This window comes from Nuphar pumila, chromosome 2 (assembly GCF_984573655.1).
Source record: "Nuphar pumila chromosome 2, dmNupPumi1.hap1.1, whole genome shotgun sequence".
NCBI classification, from domain to species: Eukaryota; Viridiplantae; Streptophyta; class Magnoliopsida; order Nymphaeales; family Nymphaeaceae; genus Nuphar; species Nuphar pumila.
This window is the reverse complement of record NC_143250.1, coordinates 144892195-144917139: the sequence shown is the minus strand read 5'-3', so window position 1 is coordinate 144917139 and position 24945 is coordinate 144892195. Positions and strand designations below refer to the sequence as shown.

The following is a 24945-nucleotide window of genomic DNA, read 5'->3' as shown; positions in this document are numbered from 1 at the left end:
GAAATAGGAAAGCTAGCTTAAAATACCTTAAAGTGTGGGGGTGCCTTGCTAAGGTACTTGTCCCAGAGCACAATAGGAAGAAGCTGGGTCCTAAAACAGTAGATGCTGTCTTTTTGGGTTATGTAGAGAACAGCTATGCCTACAAGTTCTTAGTAATTAAGTCTGAGATATCTGGCATAGATGTTAACTCTATTGTAGAGCTTCGAGAAGCTACATTCTTTGAGGATGTATTTCCCATGAAAGTTGGTGTACCTCAGAATCTGTCTTCTGTAGATATACCTTCAACTTATGGTTCCATTCCCGAACATGTGGAAAGGATGACAGATGTGGGGGTAGAACCATCTTGTTCCCATCCTAGACCCGATGAGTCTGAGGAAGTGGTTGAACCTAGAAGGAGCAAGAGACCAAGGATTACCAAGGATTTGGGAAGTGACTTTATCACTTACCTTATCGAAGATGATCCTCCCACTTTCCGAGATGCAATGGCTTCACCTGAAGCAAAGCATTGGAAAGATGCCATCAAGAGTGAAATGGATTCCATTATCTCTAATGGTACTTGGGAACTGGTTGACCTCCCTCGTGGTAGTTTCACAATTGGGTGCAAATGGATCTTTAAGAAGAAGTTGAAACCAGATGGATCCATTGACAAGTACAAGGCGAGACTGGTTGCCAAGGGGTTCAAACAAAAGGAGGGAATAAACTATTTCGATACCTATTCTCCGGTTACCCGGATGACCACTATTAGAGTGCTTATAGCACTGGCTTCCATTTATGATCTCTCGGTCCATCAAATGGACGTGAAGACCGCTTTCTTGCATGGCGATCTTGAAGAAGAGATCTATATGGATCAACCTGAGGGTTATGTGGCTCCTGGTAATGAAGATAAAGTTTGTAGACTTGTTAAGTCATTATATGGACTGAAACAAGCCCCTAAACAATGGCATGAGAAGTTTGATAATATTATATTATCATTTGGCTTTGTTGTCAATGAATCTGATAAGTGTGTTTATTGTAAAGTTAAAAGTGATGGTTGTATTATTTTATGCCTGTATGTAGATGATATTCTACTGTTTGGTTCCAATATGGGAATTGTTAATGAGACAAAGTCGTTTCTTAGTAGTAAGTTTGATATGAAGGATATGGGTGTTGCAAGCGTGATCTTAGGCTTAAAGCTGACTCGTTCAGCTGAAGGGTTAACCATTTCACAATCTCACTTTGTCGAGAAAGTACTTGTGAAATTTGGTTATAACCAAGGGAGATCTGTAGCAACTCCATATGACCCTTCTATCCCTCTTCATAAGAATACGACTGGTGTTCCTGTGTCTCAATTGAGGTATTCTCAGATTATTGGAAGTTTGATGTATCTTGCAAATTGCACGAGACCGGATATTTCGTTCTCTGTGACAAAATTAAGTAGATACACAAGTTGTCCAAATCGCACTCATTGGAAGGCATTGGACAGGGTACTTAGATACCTGAAAGGAACTATTTCCTTGAGTTTGCATTACAAGAGATTCCCTGCAGTTCTTGAGGGATATAGTGATGCAAGCTGGATAGCCATGAACTCTGGCAGTTATGGCGTGACTGGGTATGTATTTACCTTGGGTGGCGGCGCAGTCGCCTGGAGATCAGTAAAGCAGACCATCTTGTCTCGGTCTACTTTTGAGGCTGAACTCTGTGCTTTAGATGTCACTGGATTGGAAGCTGAATGGTTAAAGGGACTTCTTGAAGAACTTCCTTTAATGTGCAAGCCAATTCCTGCGATATCTGTGCATTGTGACAATATGGCCACAATTGCAAAGATTAAAAGCACAAAATATAACCAAAAGCAGAGGAGACACATCCAAGTCAGAATAAAATCTGTAAGGGAACTGGTGTCTCAGTTAGTGGTTGTTGTGGACTATGTTGGATCCAAAGAGAACACAGCTGATCCATTAACGAAAGGACTAGATAAGTCTTTAGTCCTAAAATTCAGAGAGGGGATGGGACTGAAACCCATCAGTAGTTCATCTACAGTAGCAACCCAACCTATCTGAGTGGAGATCCCACAAAGTAGGTTCAATGTGGTAATAACAAGCTGTAGGGTGAACTGGATAGCACCTTATTAAATATGATACTTTGTATCTGTGTCTGTTCCCCTGTTTACTCTGGAAAGGTGCTGTAGCTGCAAGTTAAGGAAGAGTTAAAACTCTGAATGGGTTCAAAGCTTTCAAGGCGAGATGTTAGCAGTGCATCTTTGGAGAAGCCCACCTATGTGAGTGTGACTGTGTGACCGCAGTTCAAGGAATTGGGTTATTCCTGAAGTCACTCATGAAACAGGATTCGGGCGCATGGCCATTAACGCGCCGCCCCTAAAGATTACAACCAGAACCTTTATCGTGTTGTTGCTAATGGACACTCTTACACCAAAGGTTCAAGTTCAAGACTTCAGTTCACTTCGTTCCTGTGGGGGTAAAAGTTAGTCAACTAAGGTAGTGGTTCAAACCGGAAGGTACCATTGCTGAAAGCATGATATGTCTTGTTGCAGAATGTCTCTTTTTTGCACTTTTGTTTCCTCCCGCTTCATTCTTTGAATTTGTGGGGGAATGTTAGGTGTAAGAAAGAATGGAGAGAAATTCAAAGAAGGAATGAGGAAGAAGGAATGAGGTGTTTAAGATAGAGGTCTTGATGAGGTGGAATAGTCCCATATTGCTTTTGCATGAGTTTTCTGAGAGCTTTATAAGCAATTAGTGAACTCATACACTTGTTCCTGAGAACAAGGGAGTGGGATGACCACCACACACGCGCGCGCGCGCGCCCGCCCGCCGTGCCGTGCCGAGCCGGTTCGGGTTCGGGTTCGGGTTCGGGTTCGGGTTCGGGTTCGGGTTCGGGTTCGGGTTCGGGTTCGGGTAATTGGCCCTTTAGGGCCATATCCAATCAAGACAAGTATCTTTTTACCCAAAGTTTCTTTGGATTCGGTAACGGGTAATGAGAATGGATAACGGGTCACGACTCCTCGGATTCCGTGCCCGTTATGGAACTTCGGATTCCGTAACGGATCTCGATCTTTCGAAGTCCGTTAACGGATCACGTCCCCTCGGATTCCGTAACGGGCTCCTTCCACGTTTCATAACCGTTCGTGGGTTATAAAAGCGTGGTCAGGGGTGGGGTTACGGAGAGACTGAGACAGACGATTTCTGAAGAAGCATTCTGCGATTTCCCTTCTCTCTCTCTTTTTCCTGTGAGTTATCCCGAAAGGGGTTGTTCTGCAACTGTGGTTCGAAGAGGCTGTTTTCGAAGGACGATCCGCCGGAGTGCACCGTTCGGTTCGTCGTGGCTATTGTATCCTGGGGGAAGGACGCCGGACCCTGATCCGCACAGTATGTGGGGGCGAATCTTCTCTAAGGGGAGTACTTTCGTACGCCTTAGCCTGCTGCATATTCTAAACATGTGCATGTTGTTTTCTTTATGTTCTGTGCCTGTGTTTGTTTATATGCTTACGTCTGGATTTTGGTCTGATGCTTGCTCCCTGTTACTGTTTCGGTCGTCTGTTAATCATGTTATTTACGCTGTTGTATTTCTTGTTTTATTTCGTGTTTTATATCATGGTGACGATTGTGAAACTGTGTGATCTGAAATATGATCCAACAATTTCTGGATTTACCTCGGCTAAAAACCACACAAATCTATGCCTATGTTACCAGAAAAACAAAACAAATTATCTTACTTCGGGGTTCAATTAACGGATCCTTACTAACTAAAAAAATAACACAATCAGGAAACAGATGAAGCACTTCTTTTTCTCATTAACACTAAATCAATAGCGCATAATCACTAGCCCTAAGAATTCCCACACAAAAAAACCTAAAAAGGGAGAAAATCCCAATAGAGAGCACAAAAACTCACCAACGGAAGCGGAAATGTTCGTCTCGGAAACCTGAGACTTTCGCAGCTTGTGCTGAAGATGAGCGGCCATCCAAACCGTCCCGAGCGGGCCCTTCCTCACGAGGATGAAGTGAGAGTAGAACATGACGACGGATATCGATCGATCGTTTTCGCTGCGACGACGATCAAACGGAAGAAGACGCCCGCCGATTTCTAAGCTTTCCCTGATTTCTGCTTCACTTCTTCTTCCTTCCTCTACAGAGAGAGATATCTAGGGCTTCTCTGAGGAAGAAGATGCGCGAAGAGAGAGAGAGAGAGAGAGAGAGAGTTTTGGCGGGAAGAGTTAATGGGTTGGCGCTTTATAATAATTTACGTAAATACCCTCGTGTATTCAATTTTAGTCGTGTGAGGCCAACTTTTACGGGTCGATTCAGGTTTGTGTTGAGAGCGATGTGGGTAAGTCCACGACCCAACCCGGCCTGATCTGAAACCCTGAATGGATCAATGGTTCGGGTCAAGTGCAAAGCTTGAACCCATTTGAAGAAACCGGCTAGGATTTTGCACGAAACACTTCTTTACTCTACCCAACGGAACTGACTTGAGGATGAACCCAATCAAGATTTTGGGTTGGGTCAGGGGCACCATTTTTAGATGGACACCATGGTTGGTTTGCGAGCCTTAGATAATTTGGATGAATGGTGAGCAAAGAGGAATTGGACGATGGATGGATGCCTTTCATCACATAGATGAACAGTGTTCAAGGAACCCCTCGTATCCCTGATGCAAATGGGTCGGATCCAGGATGAAGGTTTTGCAAATTTTGGCTGTTCTAGATCTCACTCTCCCGTATATTTAGCTGTTCCGGATCCAAATTGTTTGCATCTCTACCCTGAGCTTGTGCACACATACTCAATTTATACACGTATGGGTTTGTACTTAAGACGAATTATGACCCATAAAATCCAGAACCGACTAGGGCTGGTAAATAAGCCAAGCTGCTCATGTTCAGCTCATAAAGAGCTCGTCCAAACTCATTAAATATGGTTGGTAAGCTGAATATGAACAACAGATATTCAGCTTGGTTCGACTTACATAAGCTTGTTAGGTAGTAAGAAATATATTTTACATATACTTTTTTTAATCATATTTTTCTCAACTCTAAAATTGTATTTTTTCTATAAACAAGCCAGCTCGAACTAGCCTCGTTTAACTCGGGCTTATTATGAGCTCGAACTCAGCTTAGCTCATTGCAAGAAAGAGGCAAGCTTGAACACTTAGGTTCATTCAGCTCGTTTACCAGCCCTAAGCTTGACTATTTGGTTATCAACAAGTCTGGACCTTCACCAGACCCAAGTGCATCCCGACCTGAATCAGACTATGAGGTGTTGGGTATCGGGTCTGGAATTGAAGAAAACCATACTCGGGTCCTATACAGTTTACACAACCAGATCCAGTCCATACCCATTAAAATAATATTTTTCATGTTTTCTATATTGAATGTTACAAGATATTAATTGGAACTCAGCCCAAACCCAAGTCTGGTATGAAGTTTCATAAATCATATCCAACTCTGTGTACTAATGGGAACCTATAAATCTGACATGAGTTCTTAAGACCTTATTTATTACCAAATCCAGACCCTATTGGATCTGGTATGGTTTGTAATTGAGTTATACCCAACCCATTGACTTCAATCCAGAGTCACATAACAGAACCCAATATGTGTTCAAGAAAATGCCCCTAGGTATCCTAATCATACATATAAAATATATTTAAAATATATTTCTTACTACGAGCATCTTAATACCTATTATTCATTTTCTATTATTCATCTTCAGGTTACCCAGCATATTTTAATAGATTTTTTTATTTATTTACAAGGAGAAAGATAAGAGACTTAGTCGCGCTAGCTCTGCCTGCCGTACTTGTTTTGGTAATGTAAAAACTCTGTTGAACTTACCCATTGCTATCAGGGAATCGCCACGCTTGGACTTGTGCAAGAGGTGTTGCTCATGGGATTTGAACCTAGACCACCTGCCCAGCTGCCTAGGCCTCATCCCACTACGATCAAACCTTTTTACCGGTTCAAACAACCACTTTACCCGCCGAAGGAACATAAGCCAGCGACTTGCTTGACAGCCCCTCATCTTGGCATTTCTCTAGATGGGTGGTCGTAAAAGATGACTTCATACTGATGCGCCTCTGAGTGGTTGGTAGGAGCTGCACGTCTCTTTGTAGTGGGATGTTGCAGGTTCAAAACCACGTTGAATAATAACTTGTGGGGTCTTCCTAATTTCAGCTTGCCTTAAAACAAAAAAAAAAAGAAAAAAGAGACTTTGAGATAGCGATAAGGTGGCTGGTGCCGCGTTTCCTAGATAAGATAGTTTCGTAAGGTACTGTGAAAACTTGTGCAGGAGGCATCGTCCACTATTCACAGAATCACAGCTTGATTTTCATATATAAAAATCAACTTTTCCATCCAGAAATTCTCCCCATTACGTCTCTGCTACCAGAACGCTATTGCTCATCAGATAGTTTTTGTTCGGTAAGCCATTGCTTCAGCAACAGAAGAAGAGAGAGAGAAAGAATCCAGCAGCCTCTAAAGTTCTGCACAGCGTCATGTTTCCCTTAGCCACAGCAGAATTGAGAACCAACACCTTGTCAACTTTCTTCTCCACCACCAAGACTTCTGACCATCCTCACCCTTCTGCAAAGCCTTTCACACCCTCCAGATCTTCAATTGGTACAGGTGGTTCTGGTTCAGAAGTTGGCGTCTGTGATGAAGAGAGGAAACCCACTTCTTGCAATGGGCTGAGCCTGTCTGGTTTGTCTGGGAGGAGGTCAGCCATTGTCTCTGGCTTTTCCTTGTTGTATGCAGCCTTGGGGATCCAAGGAGATGCCTCTGCAGTAATTAAACAGGGTCTTTTGCCAGGCAGGATTCCTGGTTTATCTGAACCAGATGAAAGAGGTTGGTCTTCTTCTTTCTTGAGGTTACTGCCCATTTCAATCTTTCCATGGAAAAATGGATTTTATGTATTCTCATTTTCACCTGTTTAGAGTATTCCATTGATCACCCACTTAAAAATATCGTGTTTGCCGGTTTCCTTTTTTTCTGGAAAATCCTGTCTATGGCCCCAAGGGGGGTTGGCGTAGTGGGTGTGGCCTTGGCTGCTAGACTGGCAGTCAAGGTTCGATTTTCATGGGCGTCTCTCTTCTGTGCAAGCCGAAGCCCAGCATAAGCCCTGGGAGCAGGGTCCTAGCCTTGCAGTTTTACACCGCCGGCACGCTGACCATAGGTATGGCAGGCTGAGCCGGGTGCCGTTTTTTTGGGTTATAAAAAAAAATGAATAATGTCTATTTCATTTTCACCTTTTTAGATTTTATTCCAATGGCCGCTCCCTCAACAGTTCCATGTTTGCTTCTTTCATTTTTTTTTTTATCAAAAACCAGTTTTTTCTTGGTTTAGCTCTCTTATCGCTGAGAGAGATTTTTATGTTTATTTGATCCTTCAAACTGGCATTTGTTCATAGCTATTCATAACCCTGTATTTCCCATTCTTATCATGTTCTCTTATAAAAAATGAGTTACTTTTAGCTATTTGTTTTGAGGAAATTTTGTGCAAGTTTTCTGATTGTTATGATTTAGGCTGAAGAATTATTGTTTGTTTATGAAACTATTTCCTTTTTTGCTAATCTTTTCCACTCCCTTTGATATATATATATATATATATATATATATATATATATATATATATATATATATATATATATATTTATTTATTTATTTATTTATTTATTTATTTATTTATTTTTATTTCATCCCATTGTGCTTTACATAAAATTCATTCTGATTTCAAGTCTATTTAATCTCATAAATTTGGGCTCTCTTTAATAGGAGATTGTTTGCTCAGACAGGTTGGAGGACCTATAGGAGACCAGATGAGAAGTCAGGGGGTCATGGTGTCGGATGGAGTCCAATTGTACCCTACACATTTGCGGTTCCTCCAAACTGGGAAGAGGTACAGTGCTTTATTAAGCAGCTACATGAGCATTTCCATGCTGCCAAGAAATTTATGTAACTGCTATGGACTATGACTTCTTTTTATTCTTAACAAATAAAAAGGATAAAAGATATCTTTTCTCAATATTATCTCTATGCTTGTGATTGTTTTTTCTTGTAGTCTGAATGTGTATGCTATCATATCATAGGTTCCTGTGTCGATCGCAGATCTTGGTGGCACTGAGATTGATCTGAGATTTGCTAGTGCTCAAGAAGGCCGATTGTTTGTCGTTGTTGCACCTGTCCTTAGATTTGCAGGTACTTTGACATCTAGTTTCTTCTCTTTTTCTTTGTTCTATTTCCTATATCCTTGGAGCTGTTATTCAAGCTATGTAATGTAGTAGTATGTCAGTAACAGATAATATCAAATTACTCTTTTGACAATGAACTTTTGCCATTTTAATACTTCTCAGAATTGCACTTATATGTAGGATCATCATGAATTCACTTCACGTAATGTGAAACCCATTTGATTTTTTTGCCATTGAGAATTGTATAAAGGCTTACTTAATTTGACAGAAAGGCCCTCTCTTGCAGTCAGGGCCACATCCCCTGTGTGGTGGATGAGCAAACAGAAGGCATGATCGATTTAGGAACATAAGAAGCATCTCAGCCTGTTAAGTGTTAATTGATTGACAGATACTTCCTAACTTTCCATGCTCAGAATTTTTTATCAGTTTGCATCTCTAGATATCTAAGCATCATCGTTTAATCATGGATACAAGAAGACATGTCAATGGATGATTCCAAATTTTAAAAATGTTAATCTTTGTTGGTGGGACTTATGACAGATGAAATGAAGCATTCCTCTTGAAGAGTGGGTCTTAATTTTCCCTAGTCTTGCATCTGGATCTCATAGAATTGTCGTTCCGATTATTCCTTTTCCCTCTGCATACCTCAAAACCTATGTCACATGGGTGCAGGTGCAGGTGCGGGGGTGCGGCACTTTCAAAAACCTTGGGTGCGGGGGTGCGGCAAAATATATATATATATATATATATATATATAAACAACTACGCCTTCATCCCAAAACAATTGGGGTTGGCGATATGAACCAAAAAAGAATATATATATATATATATATATATATATATATATATATATATATATATATATATATATATATATATATATATATATATTAAGTCCAAACGTTGGACATAAATGACCCTGGGTGCGGTCAACACACCCAGGGTCAGGTTGACCGCACCGGGTGCCGCACCCGCATCGCGTTGCTTCGACGCGAGTGCGGCACCCAGTTGGCCGAGTCCCTGTGACAGCTCAAAACTCTTTACTCTTAGTCTTAGTCATTATGTCATCATCATCATTAACAAGCTTTATTCCAACTGCATAGTCTCACCTTTATCAGTATTATTTCCCCATTTTTTCTCATCAAAAGCTACAATGTCAGCACCTCACAATTTTCGATATCTCCTCTGTTACAATCTCTTTCTAAATCTCCAAAGATATTTCTCATTGATTCCTTCTATCTGTTCCGGGTCAACCTTTCTTATTGGTGCTATCATAGTCTATGTGCAACATATCCTAAACCATCTCAAACAGCACTCTTTTTTTTCTGTTTTTATGGATAGTATTCTAAAATGACTTGTAAAATATTTGCTTTAAATTTTACATTATCATCTCTCTCTCTCTCTCTCTCTCTCTCTCTCTCTCTCTCTCTCTATATATATATATATATATATATATATATATATATATATATATATATATATATATATATATATATATATATTAACATATGCAGCTCTGCAACATATGGACTTTTTCAGATGCTTACAAAGTGGAGATTTTCATGAGTTTTAACAGTCCAGAATCTGATTCTGAATGTGGAGCCTGATTTTATACTGTTTCAAAAAACTTCTTTGCATTTGCAATATGTTAATTCCATACTGATGCTAGAATGAATTCATAGTATCAATAATGAAGTATAACCTTGATGGTTGATTGTGTCTGTTATAGATTTTGGAGACAATGCAAAAATTGAAGATATTGGACCACCTGAAAAAGTGATCAATGCATTTGGGCCAGAAGTTATTGGAGAAAATGTTGAAGGAAAGGTATTGAGCATGGAAGTAACTGAACATTCTGGCAGAAAATATTATCAGTATGAGTTGGAGCCACCCCATGTCCTGATTACTGCAACTGCTGCTGGCAACCGACTTTATTTGTTTGGTTTAACTGGAAGTGGTAAATATACAAATCTAATTTATGATGATATTTAAAGAGACAATAATGGTTTCTATATTTTTGTTAAATTCACCTTCTTTTTCTGCAGGTCTCCAATGGAAGAGACATTATAAGGATCTAAAGGAGATATCCAAGTCATTTAGAGTTGTTTGATGACTAGAATCAAAAGCTTGGACTCTGCAGGAGGGAGCTTGTAGGACGCTTCAACTGTGGAAGAGGTTGTTGTTCCTTAGAAAATTGATATACATGTGGATCTGCGGACCATTATGTACTATATAAAGATTTATATGTAATGTACAAATTTTCCCTATTCCTTGAGCATTCTGTATTTCTTATATTAAACTCCAATTGAGGAGACTTTTCTTCAGACCTTGTATTCAGTACTCAACTTGCTTTATCACCCAAGAGAAGCACTCTGACCGATAGCAACTTATCTAAAAAAATAACCAAAATATGTATTAATTCTTGCTTAGTCAAACTATTACTTGACCAAAATATGTATTACTATTTATCAACAAATAGTAATACAATAAAACCATTTTGGTCATCTTCCTACATATAGTTGATGAGTTTTAGACTCAGAGTGAACACCAGCAAGAAATTGATATTCAACATTGCCAGAAGAAATGATGGAGCTGCAGCCTGGTATCTTCTGAATTTGATTCTTCACCATCATTTTCCTCATTCTCTCAGCATCTTCCCATCGAGCAGAAGCTGCATACAAGTTTGACAGAAGTACATAATGCCCATCATCACCAGATTCTTCTGCTGTTGCCCTCTCCACCACCTTCTGTGCCAACCCCATATTCATGTGCAATCTACATGCTCCAAGCATGGCTCCCCATATTACAGAATTTGGCTTCATGGGCATGCTCTTTATCAATTCATAGGCTTCTTCAAGCAGACCTGCTCGACCAAGAAGATCAACCATGCAACCATAATGCTCGATTCCTGCTGTAACTTCATTATTCTTGCACATGGTAGCAAACAGTTCCATGCCTTCCTTCACATATCCAGCATGTGCACAAGCAGAAAGAACAGCCAGAAAGGTCAACCTGTTAGGCTTCACTTCTTGTGACCTCATTTCAGCAAAGATCTCTAATGCCTCATCGACATGACCATGAATGGCTACTCCGGATATCATGGAATTCCAGCATACTTCGTTTTTCTCAGGTGCTTCATTGAACAGATCCCTTGCCTTTGAAATGTCCCCACATTTTGCATACATATCAATCAGTGCATTTGAAACAAATTGATTCGATTGGATTCCTATTTGTTCAATCAAAAGGTGAATCTCTTTTCCTGTTTCTAGTGAACCCAACTGCGCACAAGCTGAAAGAGCACTTGCAACACTCACTGCATCTGGCTTGACACCTGATGCACGCATATCCTGGAAGACTTCAAGTGCTTGCTCACACCATCCATTCTGTGTCAGACCTGCAAGTATAGTATTCCAGTTCACCAAATTCCTCTCCTTCATCCGGCTAAACAACGATCTAGCCTCACTTACATTCCCACACTTGCAAAATCCAAACACCATTGAGCTCCAAGCAAAGAAGTTCCGTTCTGGCATTTCATCAAAAACCTTCCTAGCAGCTTCCATTTCTCCATTCCTCGCATATCCATTGACCATTGCAGTCCAAGTGACAACAGTCTTCTTCTCCGGCATCCGGTCAAATAGCTTTCTAGCCATCGCCGTCTCCCCAACTCTTGCATACCCGTCAATCATCTCAGTCCACGACACCGAACTCCTCTCAGGCATCGACTCAAAAAGCTCCCAAGCACTCGCCATGTCACCGTTCTTTGCGTATCCACCAATCATTGCATTCCATGTGACAACGCTTCTTTGAGACATTTCGTCAAACACTTTACGACCATCACTGAGAATACTGCATTTTGCATACATATCAATGAGGGCAGTTTTGACGTATAGATCGGATCCCATTGCCGATTTGAGAACATCCCCATGAATGGATTTGCCATGAGAATTCAAGGACAGAGCAGCACAGGCTTTGAGTAGCAAGGGAATGATGGTATGGTGGAATGCTCTTATGTTGAGGCTCTGCTTCTGTGTATAGACCACAATGGCATTTTTGTATCTCTGGTTGCGGATGTAGCCTTGGATCAGGGTGGCCCAGTGGAAGGGGTCCTGAGAATTGTTTAAGACCAAGGAAGCATGTAATTCCCTGAAGTATGAGAGAGGGGTATTTTTCAATGACATCTATCACATAATAGCTTTATCTTATATGGTCTCCCATTGAACACCAACATGTGGTATTCCCTTGTTAAACATTTTGCACCATTGAATGGCAAGTATTATAGACAAAGATAGGCTTTTAGGGTTAATAGATCAAGCCCCTGATCCAGATCCACAGAGGCACACTTCCCTGGTCGAGGTTTGGATGGATAAGAACAGAACAATATATTGGTCTATTATGGTAAAATCCGTATTCTTTAAAAGTAGGGGTGTCAATGGATCGGGTTTGGTCCGAACCCAGGTGGAACCAGGCCAAAACTTGATTTGAGTTTATGGTACCGGGTCTGGATTTGGGTCTAATGGGACCCAACATAAAAAACAATACCCAGATTTTATAAGGATTACATGAACCGGACCATACCCAATAAAATAATACTTTTTAGCATTTTTATGTTGAAAATTTGCAGATCTTATTCACTAGATTGGGCTGATTGGATTTTGGCTCAAAACTACCTAAGCTTATATTATATTTTCTTAATTTTTTATGTATGTGGGTGTAGGATCACTACAAAAGTTTAGTCTCAAGAAACTTTCTTTGTCCTTATATAGGAGAGTGGTGAGCGTGGTGTCTTAAAAGGTCATGGCCCTCAAGGGCATTAGATTTTGGGCTTGAACAAACCTTTGATCTTGATTCACAAACAATATTTATATTTGGGTTTGAATTTATGGTTTTGGATTTAGACCTAATGGTCCTAACCTGATTCAATCTGACTTTAACTTTTTTGACACTTTGATGGTTTTGATATCAAGTCTATATATATCGGTTGACCAAGCTATAATATTATGCATTTATCCCTTTTAGATCAATTTGGATATTATTCAAACCGACTTGCATGGCTCCCGACCCACTTTAACTCGGTTCACTGGCTAAGCTTTAACCTTTTTGGTACTTGGACAGTTTTGATCCCAAGTCCATATATGTTCTTCAGATATTATCCAAATTGACTTGCATGATCATTAAAACTCAAACATTTCAAGAATTGTCGCCCTTATCCTTAGATCCGTTGGTCATTGACTTTTGACTCAATCAAGGTCAATCTTAGACCTTTTAGGATCATTTTTGTTCAGCTTTGGTGCCCTCATTAAGCTAGTCATTTTGAGCATTCATGGCTAGCCATTTGGCCCATATTGACTAGACATTTTGGTTTATGACCCTTTAATGAGGCCTAGGGGTTGGGGGCCTATATAAACCCAACTCTCCTTTCTTTCCTCATTTCTCATCTCTCACAGTTCTCTTCTTTCTATCTCGAGCTCAACTCTCCTCTCTCTCTCTCTCTCTCTCTCTCTCTCTCTCTCTAGTTGAGAAGCTTCTTCTTTCATTCTAATTTTGGTGCCTTTGTCTATTAGGTTAGACCCAAATTCAGGTAGAGATCCAGATCTAGTCTCGGTTTGAATTCAGATCCAATTCTGATTGTGATCTAGATTTAGTTTCAGATCCAATCCTAAGATTTAGATCCATTATAATTTGGATTCTTATCTAGGATCCTGATTATAGTTTGGATCCCTATCAAGGATCCAAATTCGTTATAGTTTGAATCCTTATCAAAGATCTAGATTCGATTACTTATTAGACCCATATTCAATTGTAGTTTGGATCCCGACTCAATTACCATTAGAATTCAGATACAAACTTAAGATTCATACTCAATTCAACCTTAGTCAAGAGGTTGTGCAAGGTGGTCTATGTCAAGGTTGTTAGACTTACCCAGTGCAGGGTGTGGTTCGATCATTCGCGAGAAGGCGAAAGCTCGATTGTATCCTGGGAGTATAGTTGCATGAATACCCATTGCACCGAGGACTTGATCTTAAGTGGAACAATTATTGCTTGAAAGAGTGTGTTTACAAGTGCCTCTGAGCTCATTGGTTCACTATCAATTGCTTGGCCCACTAAATAAGGTATAATCTCCAACACAACCCAGGTCTGGTATGAAATTTCACAAACCATATATATATTAATCATATATTAATCAGACCTTTCAAGTCCAACTCAAGTTCTAATCGGGCCTTCTTATTTATCACCAAACTCTGACCCTATTGGGTTTGGTATGGGTCGGGTATGGGTCAAACCCAACCCATTGACACCCCTATTTAAAAGTTTTAGAAGGGTCACACCTTATTTATTTTCGGGTCAGATCCAGGAATGGTCTAAAACACCCTAACCTGATCCAAGTATAAACCCTATAACTTAAGGCTCCCTCAAAGATCAGGACCCTGTCAATCTTTTGTCATAGTTAATCCCTCCCCACTCATCATACAGTCGATATACGATGCCGTGAACAGGTTCCAATTGGACCAAATTGCTAATAAAGCAGGCATCAATGAGTTATCCAACTGACTTTTATTTGTTTCACCTGTACCCAATGTTGTTGGTTTCTTAAAAAAAATGGAAAAATCGAATTAAAAAAATGAATTGATTCGACCTTGAATCAACCAACATTGCTTGTACCAGTTAATTAATCGGCCAACATTGCACTATCACTAGGGAATATCCCACAATCATGATTCATGGCTGAAGGCCTGGCCCTCCCATGTACATATAGATGTTTATTAGATATAGATGTCATAATAAAACCTAAATGATATGACGTTATCAGATATGGACAAGTTTGAAATGGGCCTAAGAGATTTATCATATCCATGTCCGATGAGTTTTTTCCCTGATCTGTTTTTATTCTACGTGCAAATGGATTTATCAGATTTTCATCATATTCAGGTTTTTTTCTTTTTAATCCAACCATTTAAGTAATCAGATTTGAAACAGGCTTACATTAGCTGTTGTTATATATTTACAAACATTATACATTTTTTAATACTAATGAGCCTAATGACAAAACCAAGCCCAGTTCCCCCTGGACACCCCCCACCCCTGTAGAAGATAAGATGCAGGGATGCATATGCTTCCTCAACATACAACAGTGCTGTATTATCCATGGCATCTACATTTTAAATCCAAAGAACCATTATTCATTCCAAGCATAGAATAAAAAACCAAACGGCAAAGAGGGTCAGAAAGGCATCGAAAACTCTTCCCTGATTACATCTTGGCATCTTCATAATCTATTGTGATCAAAACATAAGAAAATCAGACCCAAGGGGTTTGGCTTAGTTGGATGGGGTCTATGCCTGTTTGACAGGCAGTCTAGGTTCAAATCTCATGGGCATCACCCCCTGCATAAGCCAAAGCTTGGCGACTCCCTGAGGTCGGGAGGTAAGCCCTCGGAGTTTTACACTGACAGGACAGCGACCCTAAGTATGGAAGGCTGAGGCAGTTGCTAGGTCTCTGCACCTACCAAGCTCCTCCTCAAAAGCATTCGAGGTTGCATCAGGCTTGTCTATAGGAAAAGAGAAGTGTAAGATCACGGTGGTTAACACAAGCCCCCATGTCATTAGTTTCTTTCTCATGCTTTTTAATAATTCATTCACTTGTACCTTAAAAAAAACATTAGTTCATGGGATCATGTTCTTATTCGGAACTGTGTGTGGATTTATTTTTAAAAATTCATGGGCTAGATATGAATGTATCCTAATGCAAACTATGTCCAACCCAAACCAAAATCCAAATGTTACCAATTGCTAAAAGTCATTCAACTTTGTTTGGATATGGATATTTGGTGCAGCACCCAACTGAAGATGGATATAGATATGGTCTTAAATACTAATCAAATCTGAAACGAACTCGTATTTAAGGTCACGGTTTCTATATGAATACGAGACACAAATATGAAAGTTTTTTTAAACTAAGACACGAGGACACATGTTTTTTATTATTTAATTAATAAAATGTTTTTGATGTCAGTGTATAAAGATATCTTTAATATTAAAAACTATTAAAACTTATAAAATAAAATTCAAACGCCTTGTAGTGTGGCACTTGGCATGATAGGTGCCGCATTGCATCCACTAGACATGGAACCCTATATGGTGTGCACTAGGAAGGGCACATAAGGTGCAATCACATTGCATACTTCGAGTGCATCGCTGCACCATACCACTCTCCATCTCTAAGATTCAGCCTGTCAGCTGTGTGCCCAACAGAAGATGGAGGGCAGATCAGGTGCAGCAGCACACCAAAGTGTGGAATGTGATTGCACCTGATCTGTCATCCTATAGTAGAGTCACACACACACACACACACACACACACACACACACACACACACATATATATATATATATATATATATATATATATATATATATATATATATATATATATATATATATTGCTCCCGAGGCTCCTACTCTCATCCAATAAAAGCTTTAGATTTTTTATTTTCACAAACTTTTTTTGTTGATCAGACCCTATAGATATGATCTATAAGCATTATTTAGTAGAAAACAAGTTTTGGATCATGTGATTATAGCGTACAAGTAGGTTTCTTAAAACCTTTAAAAAATCAGTGGCTTGCAATGTATCAAAATTTCATGACATGAAAAATCCTATTTGTATGTCAAAAAACATGATCCAAAACATGAATCCTATCAAATAAACTGTTACAACCTACAACTAAGATTTTTAGTATGTGGGAGTAGGTGCTCCCAAAGCGCGCATTACTTATATATATATGATCTCCATGGTTTATCATTTCAGAACAGATTCTGATCAATATAGCATTTCATAGTTGGTTATGATTTATGGTCTCTTTGAATTCAAATAAAGTACTATGGCATGCATATTAAACGGTGTGATACAATGTCCCTATTAGGTTTGGAGACATGGAAAGCAGAATGTTTCAATTGTTAAGTGCAATACCCAGAGAGAAGTCCAGCAGACACGTGCAGATTTTCATGCATGGGCTCCAGGGGTGCAAACTTTTGCTAGGCACACGCATCCACCTCTACTCAACCTTTAATAAACTCCAAGATGCATTCATGGTCTTCAAATTTGCTCCATCTCCCAATATCTTACTCTACAACGCCATGATCAAAGCCTACAACCAACAAAATCTTCACAGGGATGCACTGCTTGTTTACAAGGACGAGGAATATATATGGGTGTCTTTCCTAACAATTATACTTTCACTTTTATATTGAAGTCTTTAGAAGCTCCTGAGGGTCTCAATCAGGGCGAGGTGATGCATACCCATGTCTTCAAATCTGGGTTTGAGTCCAATGCTTTTGTTCAGAACACTCTTATAGATATGTACTGCAAGTGCGGTGCTTTGAACGCTTCTTGTAAAGTGTTTGTTGATATGCCTGAACGAGATGTTGTGTCTTGGAACTCGATGATTGATGCATATATGTTACATGAAGATGCTGAATCAGCTGTGGAATTGTTTGATTCTATTCCAGAGAAGAATGTAGTGTTGCGGAACTCGATGATCGCAGGATACATGAAGCTTGGGAGAATTGAATTGGCGTAGGCGCTCTTTGATCGGATGCCGGAGAGGAATGCTGTATCATGGAATTCCATGATCTCATGATATAGCCAGCTTAGTGACATGAAAACGGCATGGTGTCTTTTGGACGAGATGCCTGCAAGGAGTGTTGTCTCGTGGATATCGATTATCTCCGGCTATGCACAATCTGGGGATACATTCTCTGCTCGTCTACTATTCGATCAGAAGTTACAGAAAAAATGTGGTTTCATGGAATGCAGTGATCACCGATTATGTTCAGAACGGTCAATTTAATGAAGCATTGCGCTTGTTTAACATGCTGCTCACCGGCCTCAAACCCGATGAGGTCACAATCACCAGCGTTCTTTCAGCATGTGCCCATATGGGTGCTCTGAATCATGGAAGGTGGATAAATTCTTATTTGGACAAAACCAGGTCTGAGATCACTACTCACTACTAGATATGTACGCAAAGTGCGGTGACATCCATAATGCACGTTCGAGGGAATATCAGTGTATCATCACTTGGACATCAATGGTTTCAGGACTAGCCTTTCATGGACACAGTAGTGGAGCTCTAACACTATTTGACAGAATGTGCATGGAAGGAACCAAACCTGATGATGTTATCTTCCTGGCTGTTCTTTCTGCATGCACTCATGCAGGATCAGTTGATGGTTTTCGATATTTTGAATCCATGAAGAGAGATTTTAATCTTAAACCCAGAATTGAGCATTTTGGCTGCATGGTTGATCTTCTGAGCAGAGCTGGGAAGTTAGAAGAAGCACTGAGGTTCATTAAGAACATGCTCATGAACGTGAACGCTGTAATTTGGGCTACATTGCTGGGATCCTGTAAAATCCATGGAAATTCCAGAGTAGCAGAAATTGCAAAACAGGAAATCCTGAATTTGGATCATTTGAATCCTGGATATCAAGTGCTTATGTCTAATGTTTATACATCAGTTGGAGAATGGGATGATGTGCAGAGAATTAGAGCAATGATGAGAGAGAGAGAGAAGGTGCCTGGTTGCAGCTCTATCTAAATGGACAGTATCGTCCACAAATTTCTGGTTGCAGACTTGCGGCATCAGCACAGAAGACAGATCTATGAAACTCTTGGTGGATTAACTCAGCAGTTGAAAATAAAAGGATATGTGCCTTGTATGAGTAACGATGTTGTATGGGCCCAACAGTGTTCAACTATTTTACAAGAAGCCTGATATAATGCTGAATTGTTATTGGTGGGAGGGAATAAACATTGAAGAATACTTTCAGCAAGATCATTTGGCGTTAGTGGGATGGGGACTAGACCGTTCGAAGGGCAGTATAGGTTCAAATCACATGGGCATCACCCCCTGCATAAGCAACCGAAGCTTGGCAACTCCCTGGGGTCAAGGGGTAAGCCCTCGGAGTTTTATGCCGACATAGACAGACTGTAGTATGGCTGAGTCAGTGTGGCTAGGTCTCTGTGCCTGGGGCGGTTTCTCCCAGTAAATAAAAAAAAGGAAACAAGGATTTCAACGGTTTAGGCTTTCTCTAATCTAGCCCACGCTGGCCTTTCCAGTACACTCTAGGGTAGTTTGTGTTACCTTCGACCTGATTATATATTCTTAGAAAAAGGCTGTTGTAAAATGTTTCTTATCGGTGGCCTAAAACCAACTTAGCATGGCAACCTCCAATCCCATTTACAAAGCCCCTTTACACTTTAATTCATTTACCAATTCAATGCCAAATATAACATGCATACTGGGAAAATTATCGGATGTCGTATAATTAAGAACTGTGGTTGCATAAAACAATCAAACTAACATTGACGCTACAATTTATTATTTGCCTAACAAGATATGTCCTTATTCCAATTCTCTATCAACTTACATTAACGCTAGTAAGAAGATAGGTTACAAGAACATCAAAAAGTCTCATAGAAAACCAAAAGATCACAAATATTTATGAACTTAAAAGTAGTTTTCTTCAAAGTTCTTTTTTATTGATTAACAGCCTACAAGTACAACCATGGTGAAATTATTGATTTAATTACAAAATGTAAGAGAATCGGCCTTTTTTCTCCTCGTGCTTTTCAAAACTTCCAAAGAACCTTGGTAGCTTAATTATGGAATTTACTCTGCTCACACCATCAAGACCTTCCCATTCTTGTTTTGTAACATATGGACCCTGAGCCTTCTCAACTGCCATTGACTCACCGTCACTTTTCCCTGTCACAGACTCACCAGCAATCGAATTCTCCCAGGAACTATCACCATCTTCAGACATGGACTTCAGAACAGAGAAATCCACCTTAAGGAGCAAACAGATAACACAAACATCCATCCTGGAGGTTTAGTATTTACACTTCCATGGCCGAACTGCTCGATCATCTGTTGATCAAGTGGCCATTATCAATTGCACACTGATGATACACTCTTCATGACCTCTGCATTTGATAGGACATCCCTACCCAACAACAATGTACGGTCAGTATTGATGAACATTTTCCAGAAAAAATGACAAAATGAATAAGATAATGAAAGCAATAATAAAGTTGAAACTAAAAAAAAAACGATCCTAAACTTTTAATGTCTATCAACTTGAAAGTCGTCAAAATCTCAATTGAATGGAATCAACAATAAAACAACACCTTTTTTCTTATCCAAATCTATAAAACTTACAACCCAAAACACAACGAAAAGTTAAAAAAACAGTAAAGGTATAAGCTTGGGCAAACTGAGAAGCTGAGCACAAAGAGAAGTCCCAGTGTTGCAAAACTGCAATCTTGGGTAGTGTACCCAATAACCCTCTGATTATGTCCCAAATGTCCTGCCCCTGCACAGTTCTCATGAAATCATAATCCTCTGCATTATTCTACTTATTGTTTAATCATATTCTCGAAAACCAAACAGAGAATATTAAAAGGAAATCCATTACATTCTATAATGTATATTTAAGAAATCCACAAAATGGTTATTGAAAAAGCAATCTAGTGAAAGACCAAGTCGCTCCAAAAAGGTCATTACCACACACTATTAAACTGGGTTAGCTAATATTCATGGTTACCAACAGGAATTTTACACAAAACAGGTCTCTGCTGACTGCATAGACCGACAGGAGAATCAGCCACTGAAAAATGTAACAGACAAGAAACTAATAGTACATAGAAGATTAGATTGACTGAATATTATACAACCAAGGTGCAAAACAGGTCTATGTTGATTTTTGTGTAACATCCCTGGCTAGAACACAAGCTACACCTCAAGTTAAACAGACCATGCTCTTACCATTCTCTCATTTTTCAATTAACAAGAAGATAGTGGCATGAATGGAGTTAAAACAATTATATTTCAAGCAACTCAAGCCTGATGAAAAGAAAAGAGAAACTCAGAACGAACATATGACAGACATTTGAAAAACATTGACCAGATGTTATCATTCAAAAGAGAAGGAGAGTTGTCATCAGCCCTAAATCGAAACAAAGTAGCAGAAAAAACACCCATGTCTAAGAAATTAATAATTGAGAGAAAGAGAGAGAAGAAAACCTACTATGAAGGTGTCACTGCTTATTGCTAAAGATACCCTGATTGACCAACACAGATTCAGTCGAGAAATTCAACCTGTAAAAAGAAGGGAAAAAGAAAAAGGAAGAAGTCTGATTATATCTAAGATATGAAGGGGGGGCATCACCACCACAATCCTCAATGCAGCAATGAGTGTAGGCATGAGTGAGAATGTGCATTAGACATAGCACCGGAGTGTGCCGCTGAGGGTGTTGCACAATGCTGGAAGTGCAGAACATGGGAGTACGTTAGGGTTTGAAAGAGCTGCTGGAGATAGGGTCAAGGTAGAGAAACACATAGCATCCTTTAGTTGGGGGTATAAACATAATTTGCTTTACCATTTAACCAGGATCAATGTTTGACCATGGTTGGGTTGACGCCACCCCTAACGGAAGGACTTCTTTTCACCAACAGTGCAAAAGGAGAGGATGGATTTGCAAAATTGCATAAGGCAGGAACCTTTCTGCAAATCGCCAATAAGGCAGGGACCATTTTGCAAAAAACCCTTCTACACGATACAAAGGAAAAAAGAAAGAACAATACTAAGTGCACAGAGCCCAGTTCAGGCACTGCTCAAGCTTAACTCATTGAGCAACTGGAGTACAAAATAAAATGCAGTCTCAGTTGCCTAATAGGTCATGAACAAGCCAGTAGGCAGACCGAGCTTGAACTGTTAGGCTAGTAGGTTCATAAGTCATAACGAATGTTGTTAGAAGCATTGAGGCGAGATGAAGCATTACAACAACATGAAGCGAGGCGTAAGTATCACAAATATTAACATCACATTATGAGTATACAAGCAAATGTCCTAAAAACACTACTAGCATGATTTTAATTAGAATGTATAACTTGGTTTTAAAGTAAATAATAACAAATGTAACACAACAGCAACTACTCAGTTAAAAAAGTACCAAGGACTCTGATTCAATAACAGTTCAAAATTGACCATTATTAAACAGAAATTCAGAAGTACACGGAAATTGTAAATATCATTCTATTTTCTAAGATAAAACATGATGTCATAAAACGTGTCAATTATGAAACAATTTAGAAGATAATAAATGAAAAGAGGAAACCACACTCAATAAACTCAACCGTAATTGAAGAAAAAAACATCAGCCTAAAACACCAAGCAGGCATAACAACAGTTGCCAACCAGTCAAACAAATAGAGTTCCAAATGCCTAAAAGTAAGTCAAGTTCACAAGTTGCTACTAATTTTCTACTATTTGTGAGTGAAACTGACAAATCCACTACATCATACATCTTAAGTTTTCTAGACAGAAAGGCAGTATTTCACTAATTAAAGCTGGTACTCTAATCTCTAAATTCACAACAAATTCAAAATATAACAAGCACGCAACATCCAAGCAGTCCAAAACAGTGTTGCCTCCCTTTTAATTCTTTCAGCAAATTTGCATCAATGGACTGATTTTAGATGCAATTTATGAAAGAAACCAATCATGAGAACTTTAAGTTCATAAGATAACAATAGACACATAAAAAACTAGTCAATCTTCAAACAAAAAAACAGATTATCAGTTCATATGGAAATCACATAATTTTATGAAAATTTTCCAAATAGCAACCTTATCAGATCCTCATCGGAAAAAAAAACTGTCAGATACTAAACTTCATCATCCCAATGAATTGCAAGAACAAGTTCTACAGACAATTAGCAGAATCGTGAACCACTCAAATGAACAAAAAAAAAAGATTTCAAAAGCTCAACTTCACCAAAATCATGAAGAACAACTAAGTCAAACTAAAAGAACAAATCAATGAATCAACATCCACGAGAGAGAGAGTTCCAATAATATTTAGAATTATTATTATTTTACTTGGTAGGAGTCTCTTCTCTTTAGGGTTTAGAATTATTATTATTTTACTTTAAAAAGGAGGCACAAACACAACCAATCAAGCATCAATCCCATACTGTGCCCTAGCTTTGATTTTGTGGTCTTTTTTCCATTTGGTGCTATGGTCATATGAGGGTCTTTTTTCATTTGGGAGTGAGGCACACGCCTCACATGAGGTATGCGCCTCAGGTTGAGGCCTGCACTTCAGGGCTTGAGGTGAACACCTCACAAGCCCTTGTGCCTCGAGGCATAGGGCATACGCCTCGCCCTGAAGTGTACGTTTCTCCCCTTGGGGGGTAAATACTTAACAACATTGTTCATAACAGTCAACTTCCCATGTAACAAGTGATTAACAAGTTATCTCCAGATGTGGAATTTAGATAGATCTCAAAAGAGAAAAGAGAGCAAATGTGTACTCTGTGTACACATTGCTGCTTGCACTCAAGATAGCTATTCTAAGTTTTGGATAAAAAAAATGTGTCCCCACCTAACCAACTAATGGAGATGACCAAGCATGATTATATTGCTGCCTGCAATGAAGGGTACATTTCGCAATAGTGATCCAACCAAAGATGAGCTACTATATGAGTCAATCTGACTAACCAATGGAAAGCCCTGATGAGATCAACGTGGCACTGATCTGGTGCCGATGACATACACCTTAGGGACAGACACATGCAAATGCGTGCAACCAAGTACACTATAGGATTCACTCACTTGAAATATTCATTTCATGGTTTTTCAAGGGAAAAACATCAAAAAGGTGTCAAGCATAGATGGCATATCCAATACCTCGGAAATCACACTATGCTCAAAGAAAGTGGTCAGCCATCAAGAAATGAGGCACTTCTGTATCTTCCTCAAGCTCAACAGACACCTCCTCTTTAATTTGCTGCATTCTTTTCTCCCAGATACCATCTACCAGCTTCCATGTCTCATCACTGATAATTTGTGTCTGAGCAAGGGGAAAGAAATCCATTAACAATAGAAATGCAGTAAACAAATTTTCAGGAACTTCAAGAGTCATGTTTCTTCATGACTAACCTCCATGGGCCTTGGTGCACCAAATGTAGCAAAGCCGATGTAACCTGGAGCAAAGGTTACCCTGCCTGGAAGAGAAACCCCATGGATTCCCCACCTCCCAGAATGAACAAGCACAACATACTCATCAACTTCACGCACGGGTGGCTGCAAAAAACAAATTCTGCTAGAATTAGCAAATATTTACAATTTTTAAAGCAACATGTTTCAAAAACATATCAATTGTTGATAAAAATGATGCAGTAACAATGACAATGAATATTGAAAACAATATATAAAAACACATGGTTGACAGCTTCCACAACTAGCGCTGGAAAATGAGCCAAGCAGTTCATGGCATTGGCTCATGAGCCGAGCATGAGCCAGCTTGTTTAGATTTTAGAATACCAACCAAGCATAAATAAGGGGTGCTCAGTTCAGGACAGTGTGTGTCTAGGTGTATGTCTGGCCCTGTGGATGGCTGTGGGGAGTGATGCAAGCCATCCAATTTAACATATCTGCAATCTTGCAAAAGCAGGCAGTGCCCATCCAATCTCCTATTCTATATATATATATATATATATATATATATATATATATATATATATATATATATATATATATATATATATATATATATATATATATATAGGGTAAATATTGGCTACTAATGAAGGTAAGGAACTAATGAGTAGAAATCACTCTTTTCAAAAATTTCTAATTTTTTGTAGATCAAATGTTAAGGATGTGATCTACATGGTTTGTTTAGTAGGAATCTTGTTTTGAATCATG

At 39.3% G+C, this 24945-nt stretch overlaps 2 protein-coding genes, 1 long non-coding RNA gene and 1 pseudogene across 4 annotated transcripts; 2 read left to right on the top strand and 2 right to left on the bottom strand.

The window, feature by feature from the left end:
- Positions 1 to 6241: 6241 nt before the first annotated feature.
- LOC149847458 (psbP domain-containing protein 4, chloroplastic-like) lies at positions 6242 to 10498 on the top strand. Of its 2 annotated transcripts, none has more exons than XM_089997037.1 (5): positions 6242 to 6832; positions 7779 to 7882; positions 8073 to 8181; positions 9904 to 10131; positions 10220 to 10498. In XM_089997037.1, exons 1-5 carry the CDS (start codon positions 6484 to 6486, stop codon positions 10282 to 10284), a joined length of 855 nt encoding a protein of 284 aa, XP_089853163.1. In that variant the 5' UTR covers positions 6242 to 6483; the 3' UTR covers positions 10285 to 10498. The 2 variants fall into 2 exon arrangements, with proteins under 2 accessions (XP_089853163.1, XP_089853164.1); XM_089997038.1 differs by having other exon boundaries at positions 6694 to 6832; positions 7775 to 7882.
- A 136-nt stretch (positions 10499 to 10634) lies between these two features.
- Positions 10635 to 12383, bottom strand: LOC149847457 (Pentatricopeptide repeat (PPR-like) superfamily protein). The gene has a single exon (XM_089997036.1). It carries the CDS (start codon positions 12350 to 12352, stop codon positions 10676 to 10678), a length of 1677 nt encoding a protein of 558 aa, XP_089853162.1. The 5' UTR covers positions 12353 to 12383; the 3' UTR covers positions 10635 to 10675.
- A 5521-nt stretch (positions 12384 to 17904) lies between these two features.
- On the top strand, positions 17905 to 18770 carry LOC149847456 (putative pentatricopeptide repeat-containing protein At3g23330 pseudogene; annotated as a pseudogene).
- Positions 18771 to 19692: 922 nt separating this feature from the next.
- LOC149847455 (uncharacterized) lies at positions 19693 to 24321 on the bottom strand. Its single transcript, XR_016430384.1, has 3 exons — positions 24178 to 24321; positions 23926 to 24088; positions 19693 to 20178 (listed from the first exon to the last, which is right to left on the bottom strand). It is a non-coding gene; the product is annotated as an uncharacterized LOC149847455 (long non-coding RNA).
- Between the last annotated feature and the right edge of the window lie 624 nt (positions 24322 to 24945).

Excerpts from the sequence above, each read along its gene's own strand:
- LOC149847458 (XM_089997037.1), top strand. The coding sequence starts at position 6,484 with ATGTTTCCCTTAGCCACAGCAGAATTGAGAACCAACACCTTGTCAACT. Across the intron at positions 6,833-7,778 it reads ATCTGAACCAGATGAAAGAG|GTTGGAGGACCTATAGGAGA; the intron begins GTTGGTCTTCTT and ends TTGCTCAGACAG. Across the intron at positions 7,883-8,072 it reads TTCCTCCAAACTGGGAAGAG|GTTCCTGTGTCGATCGCAGA; the intron begins GTACAGTGCTTT and ends ATCATATCATAG.
- LOC149847457 (XM_089997036.1), bottom strand. The coding sequence starts at position 12,352 with ATGTCATTGAAAAATACCCCTCTCTCATACTTCAGGGAATTACATGCT.